The sequence below is a fragment of the Pezoporus occidentalis genome, unplaced genomic scaffold (genome assembly GCF_034315485.1).
Source record: "Pezoporus occidentalis ecotype Australia unplaced genomic scaffold, CSIRO_AGI_Poc_V1 ctg54, whole genome shotgun sequence".
NCBI lineage: Eukaryota > Metazoa > Chordata > Aves > Psittaciformes > Psittacidae > Pezoporus > Pezoporus occidentalis.
Genome location: NW_026915877.1, coordinates 4,020,287 through 4,043,654, shown reverse-complemented (window position 1 = coordinate 4,043,654; position 23,368 = coordinate 4,020,287). Strand labels below are relative to the sequence as shown.

The following is a 23,368-nucleotide window of genomic DNA, read 5'->3' as shown; positions in this document are numbered from 1 at the left end:
CTGGTGCAGACCCCACGTGGCATGAAGTGCTTGTGCAGTGAGAGTGTACTGTGGAAGGAAGAAGGACAACATTTTGGGGGCTTGGTGTCTGTTTTGAGCCATCCTACCTAGCACAAAGTGGCTCTTGGCAAGCTTGAATAAGTCCTACTGGAAATGGTGCTGTTTGTTTTCTTGAAGAAGGAGGAAGAATTGCCAGTGGAAGAGAGCGAACCTCTCAAATGGAGATGCATTAGAAATATGTTTTAGGAGAGTCTCATAACGATGATGAGCAGTGATCATTACACAGATTTCATGTTCTGCTTCTGGATGGTGAGAATAGCACGAAGTCATGGTTTCATCAGATCAGAAAAGTCTCCCAGAGGCTTTACAGTCAAGAACTCACATAAAGATACAGAGCCAAATCCTTGAATCCTTGTTTTTCTCATGACTAAATATTTAAAGAAATCAGGTTGGATAAGTGGTTCCTCATTCATTGATCTGTTGTTTCTGGATCAGTTTCTCCACTTGGATGGTTTCATAGAAATCTACTGAAATGAACTGAAGACTTTCCTACAGTCCCTTGCCATAAACTTGAAGTGCTGTGTTGCAGTATATGGTAATTGGATTATAAATCATACAAAAATGCAATAAAATCAACAGGCTAATCAATCCATCCCTGTAAAATCCCAAGGAGAAGCAGCAGACTATAGATGTTTGTGTCACATTTGCCTAATTTTATTTATTTCTTCCTTCAGCCTCTTAACAAATTCTTCTTAGCACTAGGACTTAAAAACTTAAAAATGGTCTGATTCCTTTTAAGACACCCTTTGTCTTTTTAAGACACTCTAAGACACCCTAAATACAAAATAGAAATTGTAGTTTTACTGGTTTATCTAAAGGAAAAAGTCTCCAGTGAGATCATGTTTTTAACAGATGCTGGCATTTTGTTTTAGCTAGCAGGGTCATCTTTGCCCAGCTCTGATTGCTCAGTCAAGGCTCTGTTTTCTCTAAAGAACTAACAGTTCTCTTTACAACCTGATAGTTGTAATTTATCAAAAATATATTTTGAGTAACGTTTTTATGAATGTATACTTATAAAACTACAAATATTTGAATGCATCTGGGAAGCTAACGCTGACCAGGAGCTTTCTGGGCTCTATGGCTTTTATGAGATTGGGAGATCTTTCTGCTTATGGCTGTCTACTCCTGTGAGGTCCTCCATCTCGTGAGTTTGGGATTTTGATGAACTCATTTAGGACAGCAGTGTATTACTGCCACCAGCTTATATGCTCTTTTGTTATAATGGGTATCAGATGATGCTGAAGATCTGGAGATGATCCATATGCAGAGTGCATAATCTTAAACAAACAGCTGTGATTTGAGTTGATGTACCTGGCATTCCTGGCCACCATGGCCTTATGCTTGCAGAGCTCCATCCTCCATCGCAGCTTTTCTCTGATCAGCCCCAGGTGGATATTGTTGCTCTGATATGTGTGTCTGTGTGCGTTTCAGAACTGATGAGGCTTTCCAGAATGCAGTGGTGACTTTCACTGCCTGGGTAAAATAGCACCAGCTTCCCATAAGCTTTGTAATTGGCTGTTGGTGATACTTTGCCATCATTTCATCAGTTACAGCCTAAAGTGATAGACGGAAGCACTCCACATCAGCACTTTCGGCAGTTAAGGAGATTAACATTCATAAGACAAGAATAGGAGCTTAAAATAAGAAATGAAATAAATGCTTAATCCTTTGGCCTAGATGGTTTTTGGCATGAAGATAAAAATCTTCTCTAAAAACAGAAATCCCTATATTCACTCCAACAAAGAAATATGATGCAGTTCCAGCCATAAGACCACTCTGTCTTTTTGGTTGGTACCTCTAGCATGACTTGGTGATTTGGACCTTCAGCCGGTAGCAGCCTGGTGGATGCTGAGAGCTACTGATCAATGGAAGTTTTGCTGGAGGGAGATCTCTGTGCATTCAGTGCCTGTGAATATCACCATGACTGCTCAACTGCCCACGTGTCAGTGTAGGTACTTTACTTCAAGTTCCAAGTCTTTAAAAGGGAGACCTGTGTTAATACAGTGATACAGCTCTGGGCTGTGTCTTGCAACATTTTGCAGGTAATTCTGGATTTGCTTTGCTTGATGCTGTGCAAAAGTGGAAGCCACAATTAAAGCTGGCTTGAGTTATTTAAACCTCAGAACACATTCATACCTGCCTCAGGAGGTGGAGATAATCTGCTCCTCTGTATCAAAACCACCCTGGAAGGCCCTAGCTATGGTTCCTGAGTTCCCCACAGCTCAGCTACTTGCAAATCTCTGTAGTGCCTGTAGGAAAGAGAAATTTCACAACTAGTTAAATATAGAGGATACCTACAAATGTAGCCCAGTTACCTCTCTTATTGTAGGTGCTTGAAACCAAGGGAAAGTGACAATGAAGTCTTCACACTCTCTTTAATTATAGCAGCCTTTACATAACAGTGTCAGATAAATGTGTTTTAGGATAGGTGGCACCTCACTTCCTCCAGAAAAACTGTCAAATTAGACCCTACCAGACTAATTTATTACTTGCAATTCAAAGAATTAAAGCATGCCATCCAAGAGTGTTTTTTTTTAATAAAACCTTTAAATGTACAGAATTCTCTGTGCCACGACATATCCCAAACAGCACAACACTTCTTTGTTTTGAAATGTAAATACATCCTTACTCATCTGATAGCTTCAAGGACTGCCAAGTACTACAAATGTCATCCAGTTATCATTGCTTGTGAGGTGCTGGAAAACAGGGTTAGTATGGATCTCAAGAGGTTATCTTATTCATACCTCCACTCCAAGGCAGAAGCTGTTGTTACTGAACCAGATGCTTATCTAATCTCTGTTATAAAACAGAAGAGGAAAGAGAGAGAGAAAGAAATTGCTTTAGAGGGAGAAGGGGTAAGCAATTGGGCTGTGCCAAATAACTTAGAAAAGTGAGGAACTGGACTCCTTCCAACTGGTGGAAGCAAGTTCTGCCTTAGGTGGATTGCTGGAGAATGCTGACGGTCCTTTTCCTTTATTCTAATGAAATACAGACTTGGGATGTTTTGCTGATTTCAGCAAGAGCAGCATTATATGGGGGAGAACAATTTTCTTCAACAGGTCCCAGAATTCCGACAATGAGAGATCAAAACCAATGCTTATGTTCCATATGAAGCATGCTGATGAAGACTGTGGGTTTGGGAGTCTTCTGTGTGCATAAGAGTGCTAGAAAAAGTGGGTTCATATCCAAATGTGCTATTAGTGTAACCACTAATGCGTTGTGTTAAGATGCTCTTGCCTGCTGCAGGGAGGCTGTCTCATTCCCTGAAGTAATATTACGAGTCCAGGATCGTAACCTTACTGTCAGAGCAGAGAGCCCATAAAGAACTTCTGACCACCTTCACTGAGTTGCTGTTGGGATTTTGTCACTTCAGTGTTAATATTCCTGTTGATACTTCTCTCCTCCACAGTAGCAGCAGAAGAGGCACTGAGGCCTGCAGTCCCGCTGCATGACTTGCACTGAGTTAGTAACAGCGAAATCCCAGGTGAAAGTGAAATTTGTTAAAAGTGCAAAAAAGAGAGAACTTGCTGACTTACATTCTGGCTTTGCGCACTGCAGTGCTGAGGCATTTACTTGACTTGGCAATCTAGTTACTGTGCATTTATTCAAATAGCACTTTAGTGTGTTTATGCAAATAGATCATTGCTACATCTCCTAAAAGAACCATACAAGTGCTGTCATTTGATTGTGTAATGTTTAGATTGAGCTTTAAATAAAATTTCCTATGGTTCTGTACAAAATTCATGCCCCTTGAAAAACATCATTCCCACATTTGGATAGGTCAGAAATGACTAAATAATTGACATTCTGGAATATAGGGATGCATGTTTTAAAGAGACTTCCTTTGTACTTCAGAGAGGGTTGATTCTAAAAAAAAATAAGAACTTGGATAACCTCTAGTGGGATTGAACTATTTGGAAGAAGATAAGTACTTCAGAGGTCTCTGGGATGCTCAAAGCATTCTGATTTCCAAACCCTTCTCTTCCCCTCACCCCCAACCTAAAAGGGTGCAGTAAAGCATTTATTTGAGGCCAGAAGAAACTAGTTAGTCTGAGTTACATTCCCAGTGACCTGTCAGTTATTGGAAGTCTTAGAAGACTCTTTCCAAATGCTGATTATTATTGTAGGTAGCCACGTGGAAACAGCAGCCATGGGTAGTGCTATCTTAAAGTAAGTGCTTGCAGGATCATTCTCCAACGCCCAAATTAAAAAGGAAGCACAGAAAACCAGCTTCCTCCATGTAACAGGTCTGAGACCAAAGATTTTCAGGCAGCTGTGATAATGCTACCAAATATATTTGCCTGCGCAAGGATGCTCAGTGCACAGGTGATATTTGGGTTCCCTGATTAACCTTGCTTTCAAAGCAGAGGTTGCCATTATAGGGAATGGAGAAACTGAGTTTCTCTTCATGAGATCACTTTCACCTTGGCTGATGCTGAGTGTGGGAAGGGAACAAGACTGACTTATCTGCTAGCTGTTGTTTCCCATTCTGCTCTGGGTCCACCACACTGTTTTGGCAAGCCTTTCCTTTTAGCTTCAGACTTCTTATGTCAGTCTTCTTATGTCAGCCTATAAAAAGTCCTGAGAAGGAGGAGGCTTCTAATATATTTCATATCCTTTAAGGTAATTCCAAATGATAGAATCATATTGTAAATGTATAATACAAACAAAATGTATATTGCAGCAAGGGACACCATTAAAAAACAAAATAAAACCAAACAACAACAACAAAAAACCCAAACAAACAAAAACCTACAAAACCACACATTTTGTAAAGGGTTAGAACTTAAAAAGACTCAGTTTGTCTGATTTCCCCATTCATGTTTTCACCAGGTCTCTCACAGCTGTGCATGGTACACACACAAACCAATGGGGTTTTGGATGCTGGTTGCTTTGGTGTTAGCCACATACCCACTGAAGGTGCCCTGTACCAGAATGTTTCTCTGTGGCCTGAGGCAGTAGAACTCCCTGCGCAGCAGTATCAGATCATCTGTATTCTCTTTTGGAAGCAGGCTGGGGATGATTTTGATCTCTCAAAACCTTCAGTTAATGTGTGAGCCTTAGTTTTCATTGCAGTGGATTTTTTTTTTTTTTTTGTTCTTTTGGACCACTCCTCAGGAAGCTCAACGAAAAAAAGATTAAGTTTTTTACTCTTTCTCATATTGTACTCTCTCCATGTTGCCTGTGCGAAGCTATCCTGTAAGTGGAAACCAAAGAGATTTGACTTTCTGGAAGCCAGCAGATGACCACCTGTGTATCTGTGGTAACGCAGTATCCCTCACTGTAAAAGCGTAACATGCTTTCCCTGAATAATAGCTGGTAGTCATATATAGAAATGCCTGTGTTACAGGTAAGACTGGAATAGCAATGGCTTGGCAATAAGATTAATTTTGAGGTATTTTCTTTCACCTGTATATCCTCCCCTACCAAACCTTCTGTACTCCATGTTTCTGAGCTGCATCCAAGTCTCCTGTTCCTTCAGTATATTTTGGGAGCCTGATTATTTTTCAGACAATTTCCAAAGAGCTGGATGTCTTCCTCTCTCGCTTTGGTGTGCTACCTCTGTTGGTTTCTGTTGCATGTTTCCTGGATAAATTACTTCATAATATTTGAAATAGTCTTTGATTTAGAGTTCCTCAAAATTTTACAGGTATTTGTATATTTGCATTTTAGGTGCATGGCTGGGGAAAACAACTTAAAATTACAGGGGCTCCTGGATATTTTTTGGCTCTTCTAATAATTTTCTTCAACTTAGATCATGAAAATGAGCACTGGATGTGTAAGTTTCGGCTGACAGAGGTTAGCTCTGTTGCAGGGGGATGCACTTCAGGTCTCCCCACGTCGCTGGTGGTCAGGAAGGAGGACAGGACCCAGTGCTGGTGGCCCTGCGGAGGTGTTGGGAGGCAGCACCGCCATACTGACCACCCCGAGCACTGCATTTTAGGCACTTAAGCTAAATGCTTGAAGTAGGTTGTGTGACTGTCCCTTACATTTCTATCTTTTTCAAGTACAATCCCTGTGTAATGAGCTGTGTATATTTTTATAGCAACTTTTAGGAGCCTTTCAAGTTGAGTCATTAAATACGTATTTTTAATAACCTCCAGGTTTAAGGACAGTGTAAAACAGAAGTACTGGAAATCAAATAGTGATACCCCTGACTTGTGAATTAAATTATTTCATTACAAATTTATGTGAGGTTCAGTCACTTTTTTTTTTTTATTTCTTGCAATTTCATGCCTTTTTTTTTTATTTTTAATCAACAAATGATTCTGATGTTGCACTTAGAAATTCCTTCTTTTTAAATTTTAATAGTCTCCCACCAACAATGTGTTTATTTCTTTAAATTTGTAACATCACGGATCTTCAAGCTGGGGAGGGGAACTGCTCCGTAACACAGGCCCTAAAAATGAATCCATTAACTCACGTATAGAGAGTTTAAAGACAACCTTAGAAACTGAAATCTCCTTCATCTGAACCATCTTCTCAAACCATCACGATGTTCCCAAAATCGTGCTGGCTGTGTCCTCCAGCCCTGTAGTAACTGGAAAGATAACCCTCCGGAGAAGGAACTGCTGCTCAGTCTCTGCGGCTGTTCCACACTTCGTGGAGGTGGTCAGGAAGGAGCAAGTTAGTGTCAATCATAGAAATAGTTTCTGTCATCTAAACAACTGTTCTACGAGGACCAGTTTGACAGAAGTGCTGTCCTGTTTGAAACAGACTACTTGAAAGCCATCAGAGGTTCATTAACTACCTGTTACGTTTTGTTTGTTGGTTTAACATTGGCAATGAGCTCACTGCATAGGGCCAGAGACAATCTTGCTGTTCCTTGGAAGATCTCATAGTCTGAGTACTCAGTTCTGAAAAACAGAACCAACCAAAACACTTCAACACTGAAAAACATTGACCTGAACTTTCATTGAATCACAGGATGGTTTGGGTTGGAAGGGTCCTTAAAGATCATACAGTTCCAATCACCCTGCCACAGGCAGGGACACCTTCCACTAAACCAGGCTGCTCCAAGCCCTGCCCAGCCTGGCCTTGAACACTGCCAGGGCTGGGGCAGCCACAGCTTTTCTGGGCAACCTGTGCCAGTGCCTCACCACCCTCACAGGGAAGAACTTCCTAATGTCTAATGTAAATCTCCCCTCTGTCTGTTTAAAGCCATTGCCCCTTATCCTGTCCCTACTTGCCCTTGTAAAAGGCCCCTTTCCAGCCCCTTTGGGCCTGGAAGCTGCTCTCAGGTCTCCCTGGAGCTTTCTCTTCTCCAGGCTGAACAAGCCCAGCTCTCTCAGCCTATAACCACAGGAGAGGTGCTCCTGCCCTTCCTGAGCATCTCCGTGGCTTCCTCTGGACTTGTTCCAACAGTTCCATGTCCTTCTTATGCTGGGGGCTCAAGAGCTGGACACAGCACTGCAAGTGGAGTCTCACAAGAATGGAGCAGAAGGGCAGAATCGCCTCCCTTTACCAGCAGGTCTCTTGTTCATCAGTGGGACTGTGCTTCCTCTATATGTAGTTACATAAACTCTTGCAAGCCAGGAGGTTATATGGATAGAAGAAAAGAATTCATTGACAGCATAGAAGTAGTAAACTGGGAATAAGACCACAGCTTTGTGAATCTTTGTTTAAATTTGTAAGAAATTGTGACTACGGGGAGAATAACACCTTTGGCTTTGTTATGCACGTCTGTTGAATGCTTCCCAAGTGACTAGTGGTAACTTCGCAGAACTAAATTAAGCCTTTGGAAGGATAAGGTAGATGAAGGAAGTGGAAAAGACAAATAGAAGTGTTTGTGATCACTGAGATGCTGTGTCAGATTGCACTGAAGATGAGATTTAAAATGGAAAGTAAATTGTAAAATATTTCTCTATAATTCTCTATTATTTATTTACTTTTTTATCATGTAGGTCTATTCTCTAGTGTTATACTTCCTTACTGCAAGGAGAAACATTCAGTGCTTAAGTGTATAAGACAGGAAGTCAGGAGACATAGACACGGAGAGCCAGCTTTGCAGTTTCCTGTGTGACTGTCTCTGTTAGTCAGCTTCTCTGGACGTGGTTTCTCCACCTGTGGAACGAGGTTTGCCTGTCTGTCAGCGCTGTTTACTGTGAGGTACAGCATACGTGTGTGGAAGCAGAAACCTCAGTCTTAAAGCTTGAGTAGGATGCATTTTAGAAATTTGCTTTTTAATTTAGTTGTAAATAAGGTTCAAACTTACAGTCTTTTAATTTTCAGTCTTTCGTTTGCTCGTTTCCAGACCTTGGGGATGGGGAAGGGTGGTGTGGGGGTTTCTCCTCAAAAATGAACTGCTGTTCTGTGGGTGAGAACAGCACCTCGTGGTGAAGCGAGAGTTGGAAAGAAGGAAGGAAAAAAGGAGGGAAACAAGAAGGGAGGGAAGGCAAAGAAAAGGAAAAGGAAAAGATGCCGCCGTTATTTGCGTCCCCCTCGGCTCCTGCGCGGGCGGCCTTGGAGCAGGTAGCCCAGCTCCGCAGATAGTTTCTCAACACCGTGAGGGAGCCGGCAGGGGGCAGCCCCGCGCGGCGGCCGCAGAGGCGCGTCGCAGCCAATGGTGGCGCGGCGGTGGCACGTCGCAGCCAATGGTGCGCGGCAGCGCGGGGAGAGGGTTGCGTCGGGCGGGAAGGCGGTGGGGGGGCTGCGGGGTGGCGTGGCGCCGGCAGGGGCACCTGCAGCGGCGGTGGGCGCGGGAGGCGGCGCCGCGCGGCTGGGGTGTCCGCAGCGCTGAGAGGGCAGGCTCGGCCCCGCCGCCGCACAGGCCTCTGCCGCTCGGCACCCCCCGCGGCGCCTCGCAGCGCCGGTTCTGCACCCAGGGAGGCGCCCGGTGTTTAGCGGACCTCCATGTACGACAATTTGTACCTGCATGGATTTGAAGACTCGGAGGCGGTGAGTGCCGCCGCCGGGGCGGGGATCCCGAGGGGGCAGACCCACACACCCCCCTCCTGGCTTTGCAACCGGAGGTGCCGGTCGGAGCCACCCGAAATGCTCCTCTGTTACGTAATTTGTGGGGGTGCAGCCGTGTTTCGGGGTCCTGGGGGAGCTTGTTGCCGGTCACCGTGGTTGCTCTTCCGCAGCCACGGACAGCGCCGGCTCCTGCTCCGCGGAGGGAGGTTTGTAAGAGCTGCGGGGAGAGCCGGTGATGAACCCCGCGCTCGGTGAGTGTGCGGCACAACAGCAGCCGAAGTTGCTCGGCTGCCATCTGCATCGTGCGGGTCCTGGACAGCCGGTCACCCCGGGCGCCTTCCGAGTGGAGTCACGAAGCGGCGGAGCCTCCGAGGCACCACCGGCGTGGCAGTGCCTGTGTCGCCCAAAAGAAGCCGGGACAGGCTGGCGTCGATCGTTGAGAAATCATTTCCCCACCATCTCCCCCCCCTCCCCCCTCCCCGTTCCAGCCTGAACAGCCTCGCTGGGGAGCCTTTGACATGCCTCACAAAATGGTTCTTTTGCAGCGTGGAGGCCCCGTTACCGCGGTCAGGGCGCGACGCCCCAAATAAGAACGGCTGGCGGCGGTTGCCCAAGTGGCCTTTCTGTCCAGCGGTAGCTGAGCAGGAGCCCGGCGGGGCAGAATTGCTCGGGGCAAGGGAAACCGCTGGGATTGCCGCGGCGAGGAACATGCTGTTCCATATTAAACAGGGGTCTGTTACATAAGGTGTTGTGGCCAGCTCGTAAAATACACAGATTATAACATAAAATAGCGTGCGTCAGTGCAGACGTATGTATTGTATGATACGGTGTCCCCAGCAGGATGGACAAGCTCCCATGTCTCTTCAGATGAGGCTTTTTTTCCTTGCCTAACAATAAGGTCATGCCGGTCTGGGACTGGGAACTGTAATCTGTCAATGTGTTGCCTCACGTACTAGCAACTTGTTTTGGCATCCGTTGATTTTGGAGGGAGAGGAATCACAACTCTGCAGAATTGAATTAATGCAGTGCACCGTGCTGAGAGGAATCCCTGTTTTTTAATCCTTCAGTACTACATGTTTGACTTATTTCAAAACTGTGCTGCTTTGGGTCAATTTAGCAATTCCTGCCCTTTTTGCATATGTATTTTAATTTGTTTTGTGTTTTCTCTTGCTGCTGCTTACACGCTGCCATTCCAAGTGCATATGAGCGTGTTGGTTCCTTTAGGGATGTGCTTTAGGATCAAGCTGGATCTTTCTGTATGTAAACCAGGTATTTGCAAGGCAAAGCGTGAATTCTTGGGAACTGTTCACAGTCCTGAAGCTGTCTTCTGCTGGTCTTTCAGTGGAGTATAAATAAGCTTTTAAAAAGACAGCTTAGAAGTATAGTAGCATGGCTAAGAAGGCTAACTTGCTGTGTAGTGGTTGTTGTAGAAGAAATGTTTTATCTGTACAAGCCAGATTTTAAAGTTTACTAGAAAATGCAGGTAAATGTCTAGTGGGATTCAAGGGTGCTTCTGAAATGCTTAACTCCATGTGTTTCGGTGAAACCCACTGATTTCTTTCAAGATTATTTGGGAAAAACAGTTTTAATGACAGCAGGAGAGCAGAAATCTTCCCTTTAAACAAACATCTGTGTTAGGGTTTGTACTGTAAGGATCATGTTAGTAACAAAGAGAAGGCCTAGGTCTTTAGCTGTCTGCTTTGAAGGGCTGGGATGAAGAAGTCATTTCCAGGTTCCTTAACACCCTCTTAACTAGTTCATGATAATGCTGTTGACAGCTCTTGTAATTTTACAATCTCTCATTACTTGAGACAGTTTTTACTAGCTCTAACTTCCAGAACTGTGGGAATACATGAGAATCTCAGCTTTCATTAACAAAAAATAAAACAAACCCCAAACCATCAAACCCTAAAAGCAGTCTAGATCCCATAGTCATATGGAAGAGCTAGAGGCTGTGAACCCAAAGCCTCAGACACAAAGTAGGTAAAATTCCCCAAGTGTGTTCACTTTATGCTCCTGAATCATTTGCTTAAAACATTACACCTTATTATTATTTTGGATTCTGACTCATGAATTAAGTATGCCTGCTGAGACAATATTCTGGCAAACAGGTAGTGTGATGGGTCACATGAGTATTACTTTAAAGCCAAAGAGAGCCAACATAATAGAAATAATACAGTGAAAAACAAATCAAGGCTAGAATACTCGTTCCCTGTGGTTAAGGGAAAGTAACTGTGAGTTGTGAAGATTAAAGAAAAGGCCTCTGTATTGTTCTGGCGTTTAGGACTTGGAAGGCTTAACCCAGATGTCGTGCAGCTAGTGAACTGAAGGAACTACAAGCTTGTGTACTCTGTGCTTGTTCCTTACCTGAACCACAGGGAAAGGTGATTGAGGATTTGTGCTATTTGCAGTGCTTCTAGCATAAAATAAACTATAACAAAAAAAGTCATTCTAGTACAGTAACATCTTATAAAGCTGTGCCTAGCTGTCATGATAGGGCCAAAATGAAAATCCATTCACCCTCCATTCTTGCAACGTAAAGAGACTGGGTAGCAGGCTGAGGTTAACGCCGTGAATGCCTTCCTTATCGATGAAAGCAGGGAGGAGAGCAGCAGTTGTGATGAAGGGTTAACCCCTGGCAGCCTCCACTGAACTGAAATAGATGTGTGTTACTGAGTGTCTCTGAACTGCTTTAAGCTAACCTAGGTGGTATTACAGTTAGAAGTCAGGTGAATGGCACAGTGACTGCAAATATCCATGCGAAGTGTTTTAAACCTGTACCCATTGTAAATCCTATGTGTACATACCAAATTTGAGTTTGTTTTGAAGGAAAAGGTCAGTGTATGGCACACAGAGTAAACATGCTTACTTTTGGAAAGGTAGTATGAAATCACAACATTTAAAGATAGGGAAGCTGAGGTATGTACTGTGTTTATACCTAATCTCTTCTGATAGATAATGTACAGATTAACTGATCACAGAATACCCTAGAAGTGTGCAGGTGAGATTTTTCCTGTTAAAACCGAGAACAAGCATGACATTTAACAATGAAGATATATATATAGATGATTTTTGTAATAGAGGCTGCTATTATAGTGGGTTTGTATGTGTGCATTTATACCAAATGTATGCAAAAATACGTATTTTGATCTATGTATATGTAAAGAAATGAGTGTGTGCATGGATATTATGATCCATTACCAGCTGTGATGATTAATGAAGTAGATGAGGCACTAGGTAGTGTGAGGCTTTTTGGAGGAAGAAAATTACACTGTTGAAGCTGAAAAACACTACCAGTGATTGTAGATGAAAAGTAATTGCCATGTTGAAGAAAAGAGGTTCAGAGATATGGAAGAAAACAACTTTTGCAGGCACAGGCACCCTTGTAGTGAACACAGAAGGTGCCGGCTTGCAGGTGATGGAAGACTGTAGAGAGAAACATCTTCCCAATGAAGATTTTTGTCTTGCTTGTTGCCCTGCCCTGTGATTGGGGGATTTGGGGAGGGTTTTTTTAGTGCTTTGGTTCTAAACAGGGTCATCCTTTTGGGAATGAAAACTTGTTTGCCCTGTTGGGAAGTATGTTGTACATTCTTGATAATAAGAGGCCATAAAACCTCTTTAGCACAGGAGGCTTAAGACACTGAGGTCTGTTGGGTAAACAAGTAATACCAATTTACCTACATGGTTGGGATCTAATAAGTGTGTGTCTGTTTATGCCAGGGGAGGATCTTAATGCTGTTCCGTATGTCAGTCCAAAATTTCCCAGTGCACTATGGTTTCAGTGAAGATGCCATCCTTTTCAGAAACAAACTTCCATGAAACCTTCCCATAAGAAACTGCGTTTTCTGCAAAAATTACTTTTTCCATTAAAGCTGCATTTTGTTGAAAAATTATCCCCAGGAGTTAGCAACAAATACTTCTAATGCAAGGTCCTTCTCAGCCATGATTGGGAATGATACTTGTGGCAAGTGTCACCCTTTTCGCATCTACAAAACTATCAGAACCGTCCCTATTAGATTGTTTATACCTCCAAAGCACTCATTTCAGAGCAGCAACTGAGCATGTGAAATGGCTGTCCTCACTTCTCACAAGGTGTAAGTTTAATGCTTGTCAGCATGTGAGAGGCTTTATCTTCTGTACTTGAATTGGTTATCTGGGCTGTTGGGAACAGCTGCCTTTGGATAGGTGCTTCAAAGTTCAGCTTGGTTGTGTCAGGCAGCAGAGCTGAGCAAGAGTGAGGGGTGGCCTGGCATGGGGTCAGCAAGGGCCTGCTGTGGGCAGGGCTGGGGAGCCAACTAGGCAAGAAGCCACTATTGCACAGCCCTGGTGGTGGCTGCATGGAAGTGAGGGTGCAGTGTCACTGCTCAGCAGTCACTGGTGACAGCCTGCAGCACCCGCGCAGCATGCCTTTCTGCTTATTAATGCCGGTGTTTCCCGTTTTGCTCATCTTCTTCCTCCTTGTGTTCAAGATATTTAAATAGCATTTAATTTGTGCCTTCATCTTCTGCCTGTCGTTTTGGTCGAGAGATTAAATATTTGTTGGATTTCTGTGTGGCACCTCTGTGATCTCTAAAGGAAGAATAAAGGTGGTCTTTTCTTACCTCTCTGTTGTAGTAGGTCTTTTTGTTAACTGCTTTTACCTATTTGCTTTTTCTCCAGCAGTCTCCTTCTCCTAAGCTGTACATGCACCTTCTTTTCTAGACTTCTCTTAGCCATTTGGCCTGCATTTAACCCTGCCCTGGTTTCCCTAAGGCTCTTCTCATCCCTGCAGCCTGCCTCCTACTGCTGATGCTAGAGGGGGCTCTCAGTACACCAGAGAAGCAGGACCTTACTGGTTTGTAAGCCAGGATGATGTGCTTCAGTGAAAGGTACTATACAAGTTCAAATTCTTTATCACCAAGAATTAGATAAACACTTTTGAAGAATTAGATTCATGCCCAGATCCACAAAAGTATTTTAGATTCTGAAAGTCCTTTGATGTTTATAGGAGCTAAACACCAGTGAGACTGACCTTGGTGGCTCATGTTCAGAGTTCACTGTAAAAAGGACAGCAAGGAGGACTGTATGAGCATAAGCCTGCTTAGACTCTGTAGCCAGTTTCTACATGGGCACATCAGGGCTGTATCAGGGAGTTGGGAAATTGTGGCTGGTGATGCAATATATAGCGTATCATTACAGCACATGGTGTTATCATACTGGCAATCTTTGTGGTGCTAAGTTTGAATTTCATCTGCAGTGTTAATGGCTTTAGGTCATACATGAGGGTAGCAAACTTTGCTTGGAGTCCAGTGTACTGTTACTCAGTGGTACAGATTGTGGTAGTAACACAACTTGATGATGTGTATGTGAGGAGCCAGAGAGGAGCCTACTGTGACACAGGGCAATAGCAGAGGCCATTCCTTCCGCTCTACAAAAGCCTGGTGTGATGTGTGTGTAAAAAAACATGCTGACTTGTAGGTTTTGTCTCCAGTTACTGTGTACAATTCTTGAGAGAGCATTGCTGAGAATTTTTAGGAAAGAGGTGATGGGAATAGTAAGAAAACTTATTTCATTCACCACGCAAATGATCAGTGTCAACATTTTGAGGACAGTGTACTCCCTTCCCTCACTCCAGTTTGGTGATATTACTGCTCATACCAGTCACTCCTTCTGTTGTTGTAGTGCACACTTTTTCTCATGGCAGCCGAGATGAGATCTTTGGGTGCTGCTCAAGTAGAAAAATGTGATTATAATAAAGCAAACCTTGATAGGGAAGCGCATGTTCAAATACTGATTTATGTATGGTGTGCATCTGATCTTTAAAGGAGAAAGAAAGGTGGTCTTTGCTTGCTCTATACATCTTCGTAGTAGTTGTAGGTTGAGAATAAGAAATAAACAGAATGTGTCTTTAGAAGTATTTTTCATCCTGTCTCTGGTGATTATTCTACTAAGCTCTTCCAGTTAGTGTAATTTTTAAGACTTGTGCTTTACATTCTGTTTACTTGTAAACTGTTCCTCAGTATTTCTTGTGGTAAGTGCTGGTAGATGCAGAAGTTGCTGCCCAAAACATCAGCCACTGTTTACACAGCAAATATGTTTGAAGCCGCAGCTGGTGTATTCTGGTTTTGTGCTCCTCTCAAAGGTGCGGTGCCAGACAGGCTGTCCTGGGAAGGGGTGGTGCCTGCAGGGCTCATACATGGGTGCTGCTGCTATAGGCACTTGCTTACACTCTCTTCCAAGAGTTTTCATACTTGGAAAATTTTTGCTTGGTTTATAGGTAAAATTAATTGTGGGGTAAGACTGCCAGCAGTGTGCTGAGTACCCAGCCGTACAGACTGCCTGTGAGATGTTGAGCTTTCCTCGTGATGGGTGACATGAAGGGAAGTGAGATGAAGACTGCTGATGCTGTCCTTCTTTGGGAGGTCTGCTTTCATAAAACAGTGTGTGGGTGGTCTCGTAAGACCTCTGTTGTAGGGGTGATAGTAGGAGGCAATTGGATTTTCTTTCTGTTACTCCTCAGAGAGACCTTAGATGCATATGTGAACCGAGAGGACGGTGTTTGCAGTGCTGTTGGTTTGTTGATGACATTGGGCTTCTTGTCACGCGTAGCTGTTGTTTTTCCATTTCAATTAGTTAAGTTTTCTGATGTTTAATCCAAAAAGGATGAGTAATGTCAGGACCTAGTCATTCCAGGATAATTTGCCTAATTGCTACCAGTTATCTAGTTGCTGTTTGCTTATGTAGGATTTGTAGTTTCAAGTGTGAACTGAAGTCTGTCTTGACTGGGAACACAGTCAGTAATTTCTGATAAAGAGAGATTATCCTCTGCTCATTATGTCTTCTGAATTCTCATTGAGATTTGGCTTTTGCACAGTCAAAGCATTTGTGTGTTTTTGAGAGTTCCAAATCTGTTTTCATTTCCATTAGTTCTTAATAGAATGCTTCAGCTAATGAGTCATCATCTGCCTAACATTTTTCTTTTATATAAAGGGCTGTTGGAAAGTTAGCTTGTTTTCTGTTTTGGGGTTTGCTTGGGTGTTTTTCCTTAGGTTTTTCCTACTAAAATTCCCAAAGTCCTTGCATTCCTACAACATCAGCTATTCTTACCATGTCCAATCTTTTGTGCCCACATAAGAATGGTTTTCTATCTGACTCACATCTTCGGTTTGTGAAAGGCAATGTTTTGATTTGATAGTATGGTAGGCAAATAAAACTTTCAGTAAGAATCATTAATAACTCTTATAAATTACTGCCTGCTGTTTCCACAGAAGTGCTTTTTTCAACAAAAATATATTAAAATGCAAAAAAAAAATAAAGCTTCAAGTCATCTAAACAAAAGGAACATAACAAGGAATAGTTAACTCTGTATGTTTTCAGCTTCAACTGCAAGTAAGAGCTTGTCTGATTGGGATAGTGTGTGTTTAGTAATATTGTTTGTTCCTATGAAGACTAAGATGTATAATTAACTATGACTTTACTCCTGCTTTTGGATTCCTTCTGGTGAACCCTTGAATGACGATGGAATGCAGCCAAAATGAGAAGGGTTTCTCACAAATGTGCTGATCCTGGATTGCAGAACGCATTAAAAATTGCCCACTGCTTAAGAAGATGCCGCAAAAGCCACTCAAGAGCATCTGAGGGAGGGATGTGGCTCTTGGCACTGAAGGAACACATCAGAGGCATGATAAGTAACAAGGGGAGAAGCTTAACCTAGGATTTGCTGGTGTCATGGCTTGCTTTCCTATCTCCCTAAAACATGTTCTGTTTGTGAGATGCTGAGCCGTTAGATGTTTTTCCATTAAGTAAGCATTTACAGAGATGGTACAGCATGGTTTTAAAACTCAGGAAATTAGACTAATGCAAATTACTTTATGAACAGGACAAGCCTGACAGCTGTTCATGGTCATTTGGAATCTAGTAATTAATTTCAGAATGTCATTTAGCTGGCTGAATGCTGAGTTCTGTAGGGATCTCAGGTGGTGTCAAGATTTGCTTGCAAAATTCTGTCACATCCTGGTTTGTCTTTTTCTACAGTGCTTCGCTGCTGATTTTCATGCCAACAGTGAACTGTTTTCACTTCTTGAGTGTCTCGTTTTACTATGTCCGTTCCTTCTTTCTGTGCCTTCAACATGTAAGTACATTCAGGTGCAATATCTTTGTGCTTCTGCGTGGAGCACAAGGACAAGGTTAACAGCCTGTTAATAGGCACAGTCTGTCTTTGCTCTGGTAGTTTTCCTCTTTCAGAAGGAGAGGTCCATCACTCATGGGCATCTTGGTTCTCTTCACTCATGACATCTTTCAGGTCATGGGCCTGTGCATGCATGCCAAATGAATTTAGCTGCCTGATGGTCGTTCCTCATGTAGCATCACCTATGTATGAAACTATTTGGGAGCATGGCTTAGAGGGAACTTTTAACTGTTTCTGTCATAAACCAAAGAAAAGAAAGTCTGGATTGGAGCTCCCTTGCCCCATTAAAGCTTACTGGCTCCTGTGCTGGAGCACTAGATTGTGCCCACCTTTCTCTGTTACTGTGCATCAGAAGGGATTTTTCCGCTGGAAAAAGTCACAAGAGAGCAGTGAGAAGAGTTGTGGATAGCTGGGTGGACTAGAGTAGGAGGTAAGCACAGGTAGGCAGTGTAGTTTTAGCGCATGTGAATAACTTCTGGGCCTCTTTCTCCTCCTTCTTGCTTCTGCATCTTTCATTACCTTCTCTTCCTCTAAGGTTCTGGCTTTCTTTAACTTGGCTCTGTTCCTAATATACTCTCTTTGAACAGATGATGGGTTTGTGTCTATATATACACATACATATGTGTATATACATATTATATATGGGAGGCTGGGCTCAGGAGGTCCCTTCCAACCTCAGCTGTTCTACTGCTCTTTGAAAATTGAAGGAGGACTTTTAGAGCAGAGTGGGAGGCAAGAAGGGGAGGATTTCTGCCCAACTACAAGTTCTGTTAACTCTTTCTTGTGCACACGTATCTATCTTTGCCTACCCCAAGGTGCTGATCAGGTAAACTCAGTTTTTGATTTGGAGGATTACCTGCATGCTCAGAATGAGCAAGCTTTTCCACCCAGCACAGAGAGCTAGAAGAAGCCAGTGGTACCTGATTCTGCACATACACAGCTCAGGATGTAGATCTGCATTGTTTCTCTCTAAAGGTAGCCTTGTCAGAAAGAGTTCTAAGTGTTTTGAGGAAAGGGCTCAGAAGGAGCGGTGTTGGGCTATACGGTCTACTCTGGTCCTCAGGGCTGTGGGGATTTTAGTTTTCACAAGGGCATAGAAAAGCAGGAAAGTCCTGGGGGAGGGGGAAAAGAGGCTGCTGTTATGTTTTGTGGTTGGTTTTGTATTTGTTTGTTTGTTTTTTTTTTTCCTAAAAATGTAGTACAAGGGCTATATAAGTTACAGAGATGGAGCTATTTGATTGTGCTGTTTCACTGGCATGGGGGATGCAGCCTGGCAGTGATTTGATTACAGCAACGTGGAAGAAATCATGAGGAAAAAATACTCCTTATCATCTTGCTAAGTACTGAAGTGGTGAAGTGCGTGTTTGAACGAGCTGCTAACACTTCATATAAAACTTCACAAGCCTTTCTATTTTGAGAGAATTCTGCTTATACCAAATACATTTTCTCTGAGTCCTGTCTCATTTTTTTTTTTACCCTTGCTGGGACATTTCCCTGGAAATCAACTCTCACTGCTCAGCTCATTTGTGCTTTCTGCTTTCTCCGGTGGGCTTTTTGTCCTTGGTACAGCGGCATCACACTCAGTGATTACATTATCATAAATGCCATGTTTTCTTTGAAAATGTGTTGCTGTAAATGCTGTGCTGGGTGCTCTTGGTGTGTATGAGGCTGGAGGATTTTTTTTTTCCAGTAGTTGTGTTCATTTTGACCGTAAATGAGCCCTTTGCACCTCTCACCCCCATGGGATAGTCTATAGGGTGAGATGGCCAAGGCATCCTCCCTGTTCCTCCTTCTTGCTCACAGAGTCAGGTACAACCTGAAAACCTCTGGCCTGTTCAAACTTGACTTTCTCAGAACCTTTAATCTTTTAATATCTTATTGTAAGAACCCTGTGAATAAAACAATGTTTCTAATGGTTACACCCCCTATTCTGCTTTACAGACTTCTCCTTTCCATGTGGGATTTTGTGACAACTTTTTTTTAAGCCACGTTCCTTCTATGCTTGGTGTATCCCCTGAAAAACAGATCTCTCTTGCCTGGGAAACGATATATTCTGACAAACAATCAGTCTCTGCTAAGATACATAGGTTATGAGATACCATCGTAAATTTTTATTTTCCTGAACAATTAGTGGTGATCTCATCAGGTTCTGACAAAACAAGCCCCAGCATCATTCTTGGGCAGAGACGTTTCAGTTATGACTAATGCAGAGAAAACATCACCACGGAAAAAAATCCAGTGGCAGCTAGTCCTGTCTGTGTCAGCAAAGGCTGTTTCTGCATGAGATCTAACAGCAGCTCCTGGCACTGAAGGCACTGTCCGAATGGCATCATGAACACTTGTGAATAAACCTGCTGCACTCCAGGAATGACAGATACCACAGAAATGCCTCTCCAGGTGACACCAAGCTAGAAAAGGAAGTACCTGTGATTCAGCCGGCTGTGATTGTACTCATCCTGCCACCAAGGCAGTCCTTGCTCTTGGCTCAAGGTAGATTCATGAAAGGTTTGTCCAGTGTGCGAACACAACCAAGCTACCAGCATAAGCATGGTCTGCAGCATCGGGTGTGATTTAAATGCTAGTGCTGCACCTAGAATAAATTGTACTGCTTCCTGCTACCTCCTGGTGCACTCTCCCTGCTGATGAACAGAAACCTGTGTGTGCTGCTGTTGTGCATGCACTTACCTCACCTTGCTGAGGTGTCAGCTGCTCTGTTGAGTCTAGCACTGGGACTGATACATGGAAGGTCAGACGCTCTCCTATGGTGTTCCAGTTCAGCCTTTGAGAATGGGGATGCCCATCTTTGCACATGCCCTGGGGAAAAAGGCCTCTCCATCACAGTTTCTGTGTTTGAATTCCAGAACGAGCAAGTCTGCTTATAAGTGATGATCTCTCTTTTGTCCAGCTGAATGACACGCATGCTGTCACTCTATGACTGTACAGTATTTCAGGATTTCCAGTAAAAGACTGCAAAGACCTGGAGTTAGGACATGATGTGTTCCTAGCATGTCTCTCAGGCCTGTTGGCCAGCCTGGACTACCTTTTGGGCTAATGAAAGACAGTCTGACCTAACCAGAAGCAAGCAAGCACTAGCTGCTGTAGGTCAGCACCAAAGGAGCCCAGTGTGTCTTAGTCTCTTTACCCTCCAGATGTCTTGACAAACTGTTCATCTCAGAGTTATTTATTTTTTGGGGGAGGGGGAAGGGGGGTGGGGGGAAGTTCCTATAACTCCTGGTGGGTCTGGGACGATGGCAGTCTCCCAGCTCACAGGAGCTCTTGTTCTTTAAGCAGAATTAGCTTACTGACACAAAGTTATAAATAATGTGTACTTGCTGAAGTGTTTGTTCAAAAAAGAGTGGGCAAGATTATTTCAAAGTGTATTTGTTTGCAAGGTTTCTGATAAGGTATGAGATGTACCTTTATCCACGTTGTAGCGCTTGTTCTAGTTAAAATGTTGTCAAGACCTTTTTGTACACCATGAAAAAGGAATATAGAATCATAGAATAGTTAGGGTTGGAAAGGACCTTAAGATCATCTAGTTCCAACCCCCCTGCCATGGGCAGGGACACCTCACACTAAACCATATCACCCAAGGCTTCATCCAACCTGGCCTTCAACACCACCAGGGATGGAGCATTCACAACCTCCCTGGGAAACCTATTCCAGTGCCTCACCACCCTCACAGGAAAGAATTTCCTTCTTATATCCAATCTAAATTTCCCCTATTTAAGTTTTAACCCGTTACCCCTTGTCCTATCACTACAGTCCCTATTGAAGAGTCCCTCCCCAGCATCCCTATAGGCCCTCTTCAGATACTGGAAGGCTGCTATGAGGTCTCCATGCAGCCTTCTCTTCTCTAGACTGAACAGCCCCAACTTTCTCAGCCTATCTTCATACGGGAAGTCCAGTCCCCTGATCACCCTTGTGGCCTTCCTCTGGACTTGTTCCAACAGTTCCATGTCCTTTTTATGTTGAGGACCCCAGAACTGCACACAATACTCCAAGTGAGGTCTCACGAGAGCAGAGTAGAGGGGCAGGATCACCTCCTTCGACCTGCTGGTCATGCTCTTTTTGATGCAGCCCAGGATACGGTTGGCCTTCTGGGCTGCAAGCACACTGAAGATGGCTCATGTTAAGTTTCTCAACTTCATGCTTTTTTTTGACCTCTTACTAGAAAATTAAGAGGATATTGACAGATGGAAAAGCATCTGAGTGAAATGAATTATACTTTGCCTCCTTATGTTTTTTCGTGATGATTACAGTTGTCTTATTTTTTACTTACTGTCCTGAGGAGTAGTGTTAGGAAGTTCATTGCTACAATGAGCTTCCTACAGCTACATTGTTGAATAGCTATTGTCTTGCACCGTAGAGTGACTAAATCTCAGGAATGCATTAAGTAATATTTACCTTTAATAGGTTAGGTTTACTGTATGTAAACATACAGTATGAGTGGGAGTGTAAGAAGAAGAGTCGCAGGCTAGAGTATTTCCTGTTGTACATATAAAATTCATAGAGTGGTGGTGGATACGTAGAAGTTTCTTTGCTGAGTGGAATCAGGAAGTTGACTTAGACTTTGAAACTTGTCATTGAATGTCATTTCTAGTACTTATGTTGCCACTTGTTACACCTATGCTGAAGATGTTTTATCTGTTATAATATTTAAAAACCTTGTTCAATTTTTAGCTCTGCTACTTTCTTCTGAATGTATGACATATGAATATTTCCTTTTTGTTAGCTTAGATTTATTCTAAATTTTATTATAAATTTTATATTTGCACCTTTCCATTTCACTGTAAAACCTTTCCATCTTGCTATTAAAGAACAGCTGTTGCATACTAACCTCTCAGCTCATTCCTTTACTCTATAGGCTTATCTTGGGCAGGGCAGCGCGATCGAGTGCACCCTCAGTGAGTTTGCTGATAATGCACTGGAGGGAAGGGATGCCATCCAGAGGGACTCTGACAGGCTTCAGAAATGGGCCGGTGTGAACCTCATGAAGTTAAACAAGTTCTGTGATTCTGTGGTTCTATGAATTTGTACACAGGGTTTTGAATGATGGAACGCTGTCCCCCTCCTCTTGAGAGCAGTTTCCCTGTTTCTTTGGTCTCTGTTCAAACACATCCTTCATGGGTTTGGTTATTTTTCTTGATCCTTCTAAGCCTTTTTTTCAGTCCTGGTTTGTTTTTATTTTTTCGAGAAAAGGAAGTTGTGGCTGGTGCTGTATGTACTCTACAGATAAAACCGTACCAGCGTGGGAGAAGTGTTCAATTGACAGCTTCAAAGGTACATATATTTCAGTGTACATCACATGTAGAGCGCTGTGCTTCGTAAGAGGCGTTATGCCTCCCAGTGACTGCACAATATACATTTGGGAGACAGGGACAAAAAAGTTTGCATACCAGTGAAGAAAACAGTTTCAGGATGAGAGCACTGTTGAATATATTACTAGTTGAGAGTGGTCTAGGAAAAGATTATTACACACAAAGTGTGTACAGTTCCAGGTTGAAAATACTCAATTTGATCCTCAGGCATTGGTTTTATGTGTTTTAAGACTGTAACGTCTTGGATCTTTGACTACATCAGGCCAAGTGTGTCCCTGGAGTTGACCAAGTTTAAAGTTACAGTCATGATATCTACAGTCATGATCAGAGTCATCTAAGGGATGATTGTGACAGTCATTTTAATATGTAATATGCTCAGTCCTAAAATCTGTCTCTAAGAAATAGCACACAAAAACATCGTACTTTCATAGACTTCTTGTTCTCTGCAGGAGGAAGCTTCTGTTTGTAAGATTTCATATTTGGGTTCTCTGCATGCAAGTGATAGCTGCTAAGTGGGAAGATATATGCAGAGGAATGTAACTGTACACAGGTATTTTGTGTCTTTCTTCATAAGCAAGAATTTAATATACAAAAGATAAATGAGATCTCTTTAGCATCCGAATTGAATTATTCTGAAAAATTGAATATTTTATATTCCTCAACAACAACAACAACAAATTAATAAACTCAGGCTACAGTTTTTTCTGGATGCTCTGATCTCTTACAGGATAAGAAATCCTAGTCTGTATCATCAGAAAACAACAATGATGTAAATAAATAAAAACACTGCAGTGTTGTTTCGCTGAAAACTGATTTGTGAAGAGCTCTGTCCGAAGTTATCCCAGGCTGCTTTTCAGGCTGGTTTTGCTGAGCATTTCCAAACCTGTCTGGCCTAATAGAAATT

At 42.9% G+C, this 23,368-nt stretch overlaps 1 protein-coding gene across 5 annotated transcripts in view; it reads left to right on the top strand.

Annotated features, from left to right (window-relative positions):
- Positions 1-23,368, top strand: part of CACNB4 (calcium voltage-gated channel auxiliary subunit beta 4) — a 115,724-nt gene that overhangs the window by 34,115 nt on the left and 58,241 nt on the right. The window contains exon 1 of one of the 5 annotated variants that reach the window (XM_062637815.1): positions 8,720-8,958. The exons of the other annotated variants lie outside the window; for them this stretch is intronic. Coding sequence (XP_062493799.1) covers positions 8,914-8,958 — 45 coding nt within the window. The 5' untranslated portion in view covers positions 8,720-8,913. Of the gene's footprint in view, positions 1-8,719; positions 8,959-23,368 lie in introns of those variants that run through there. 5 annotated transcript variants of the gene reach the window in all.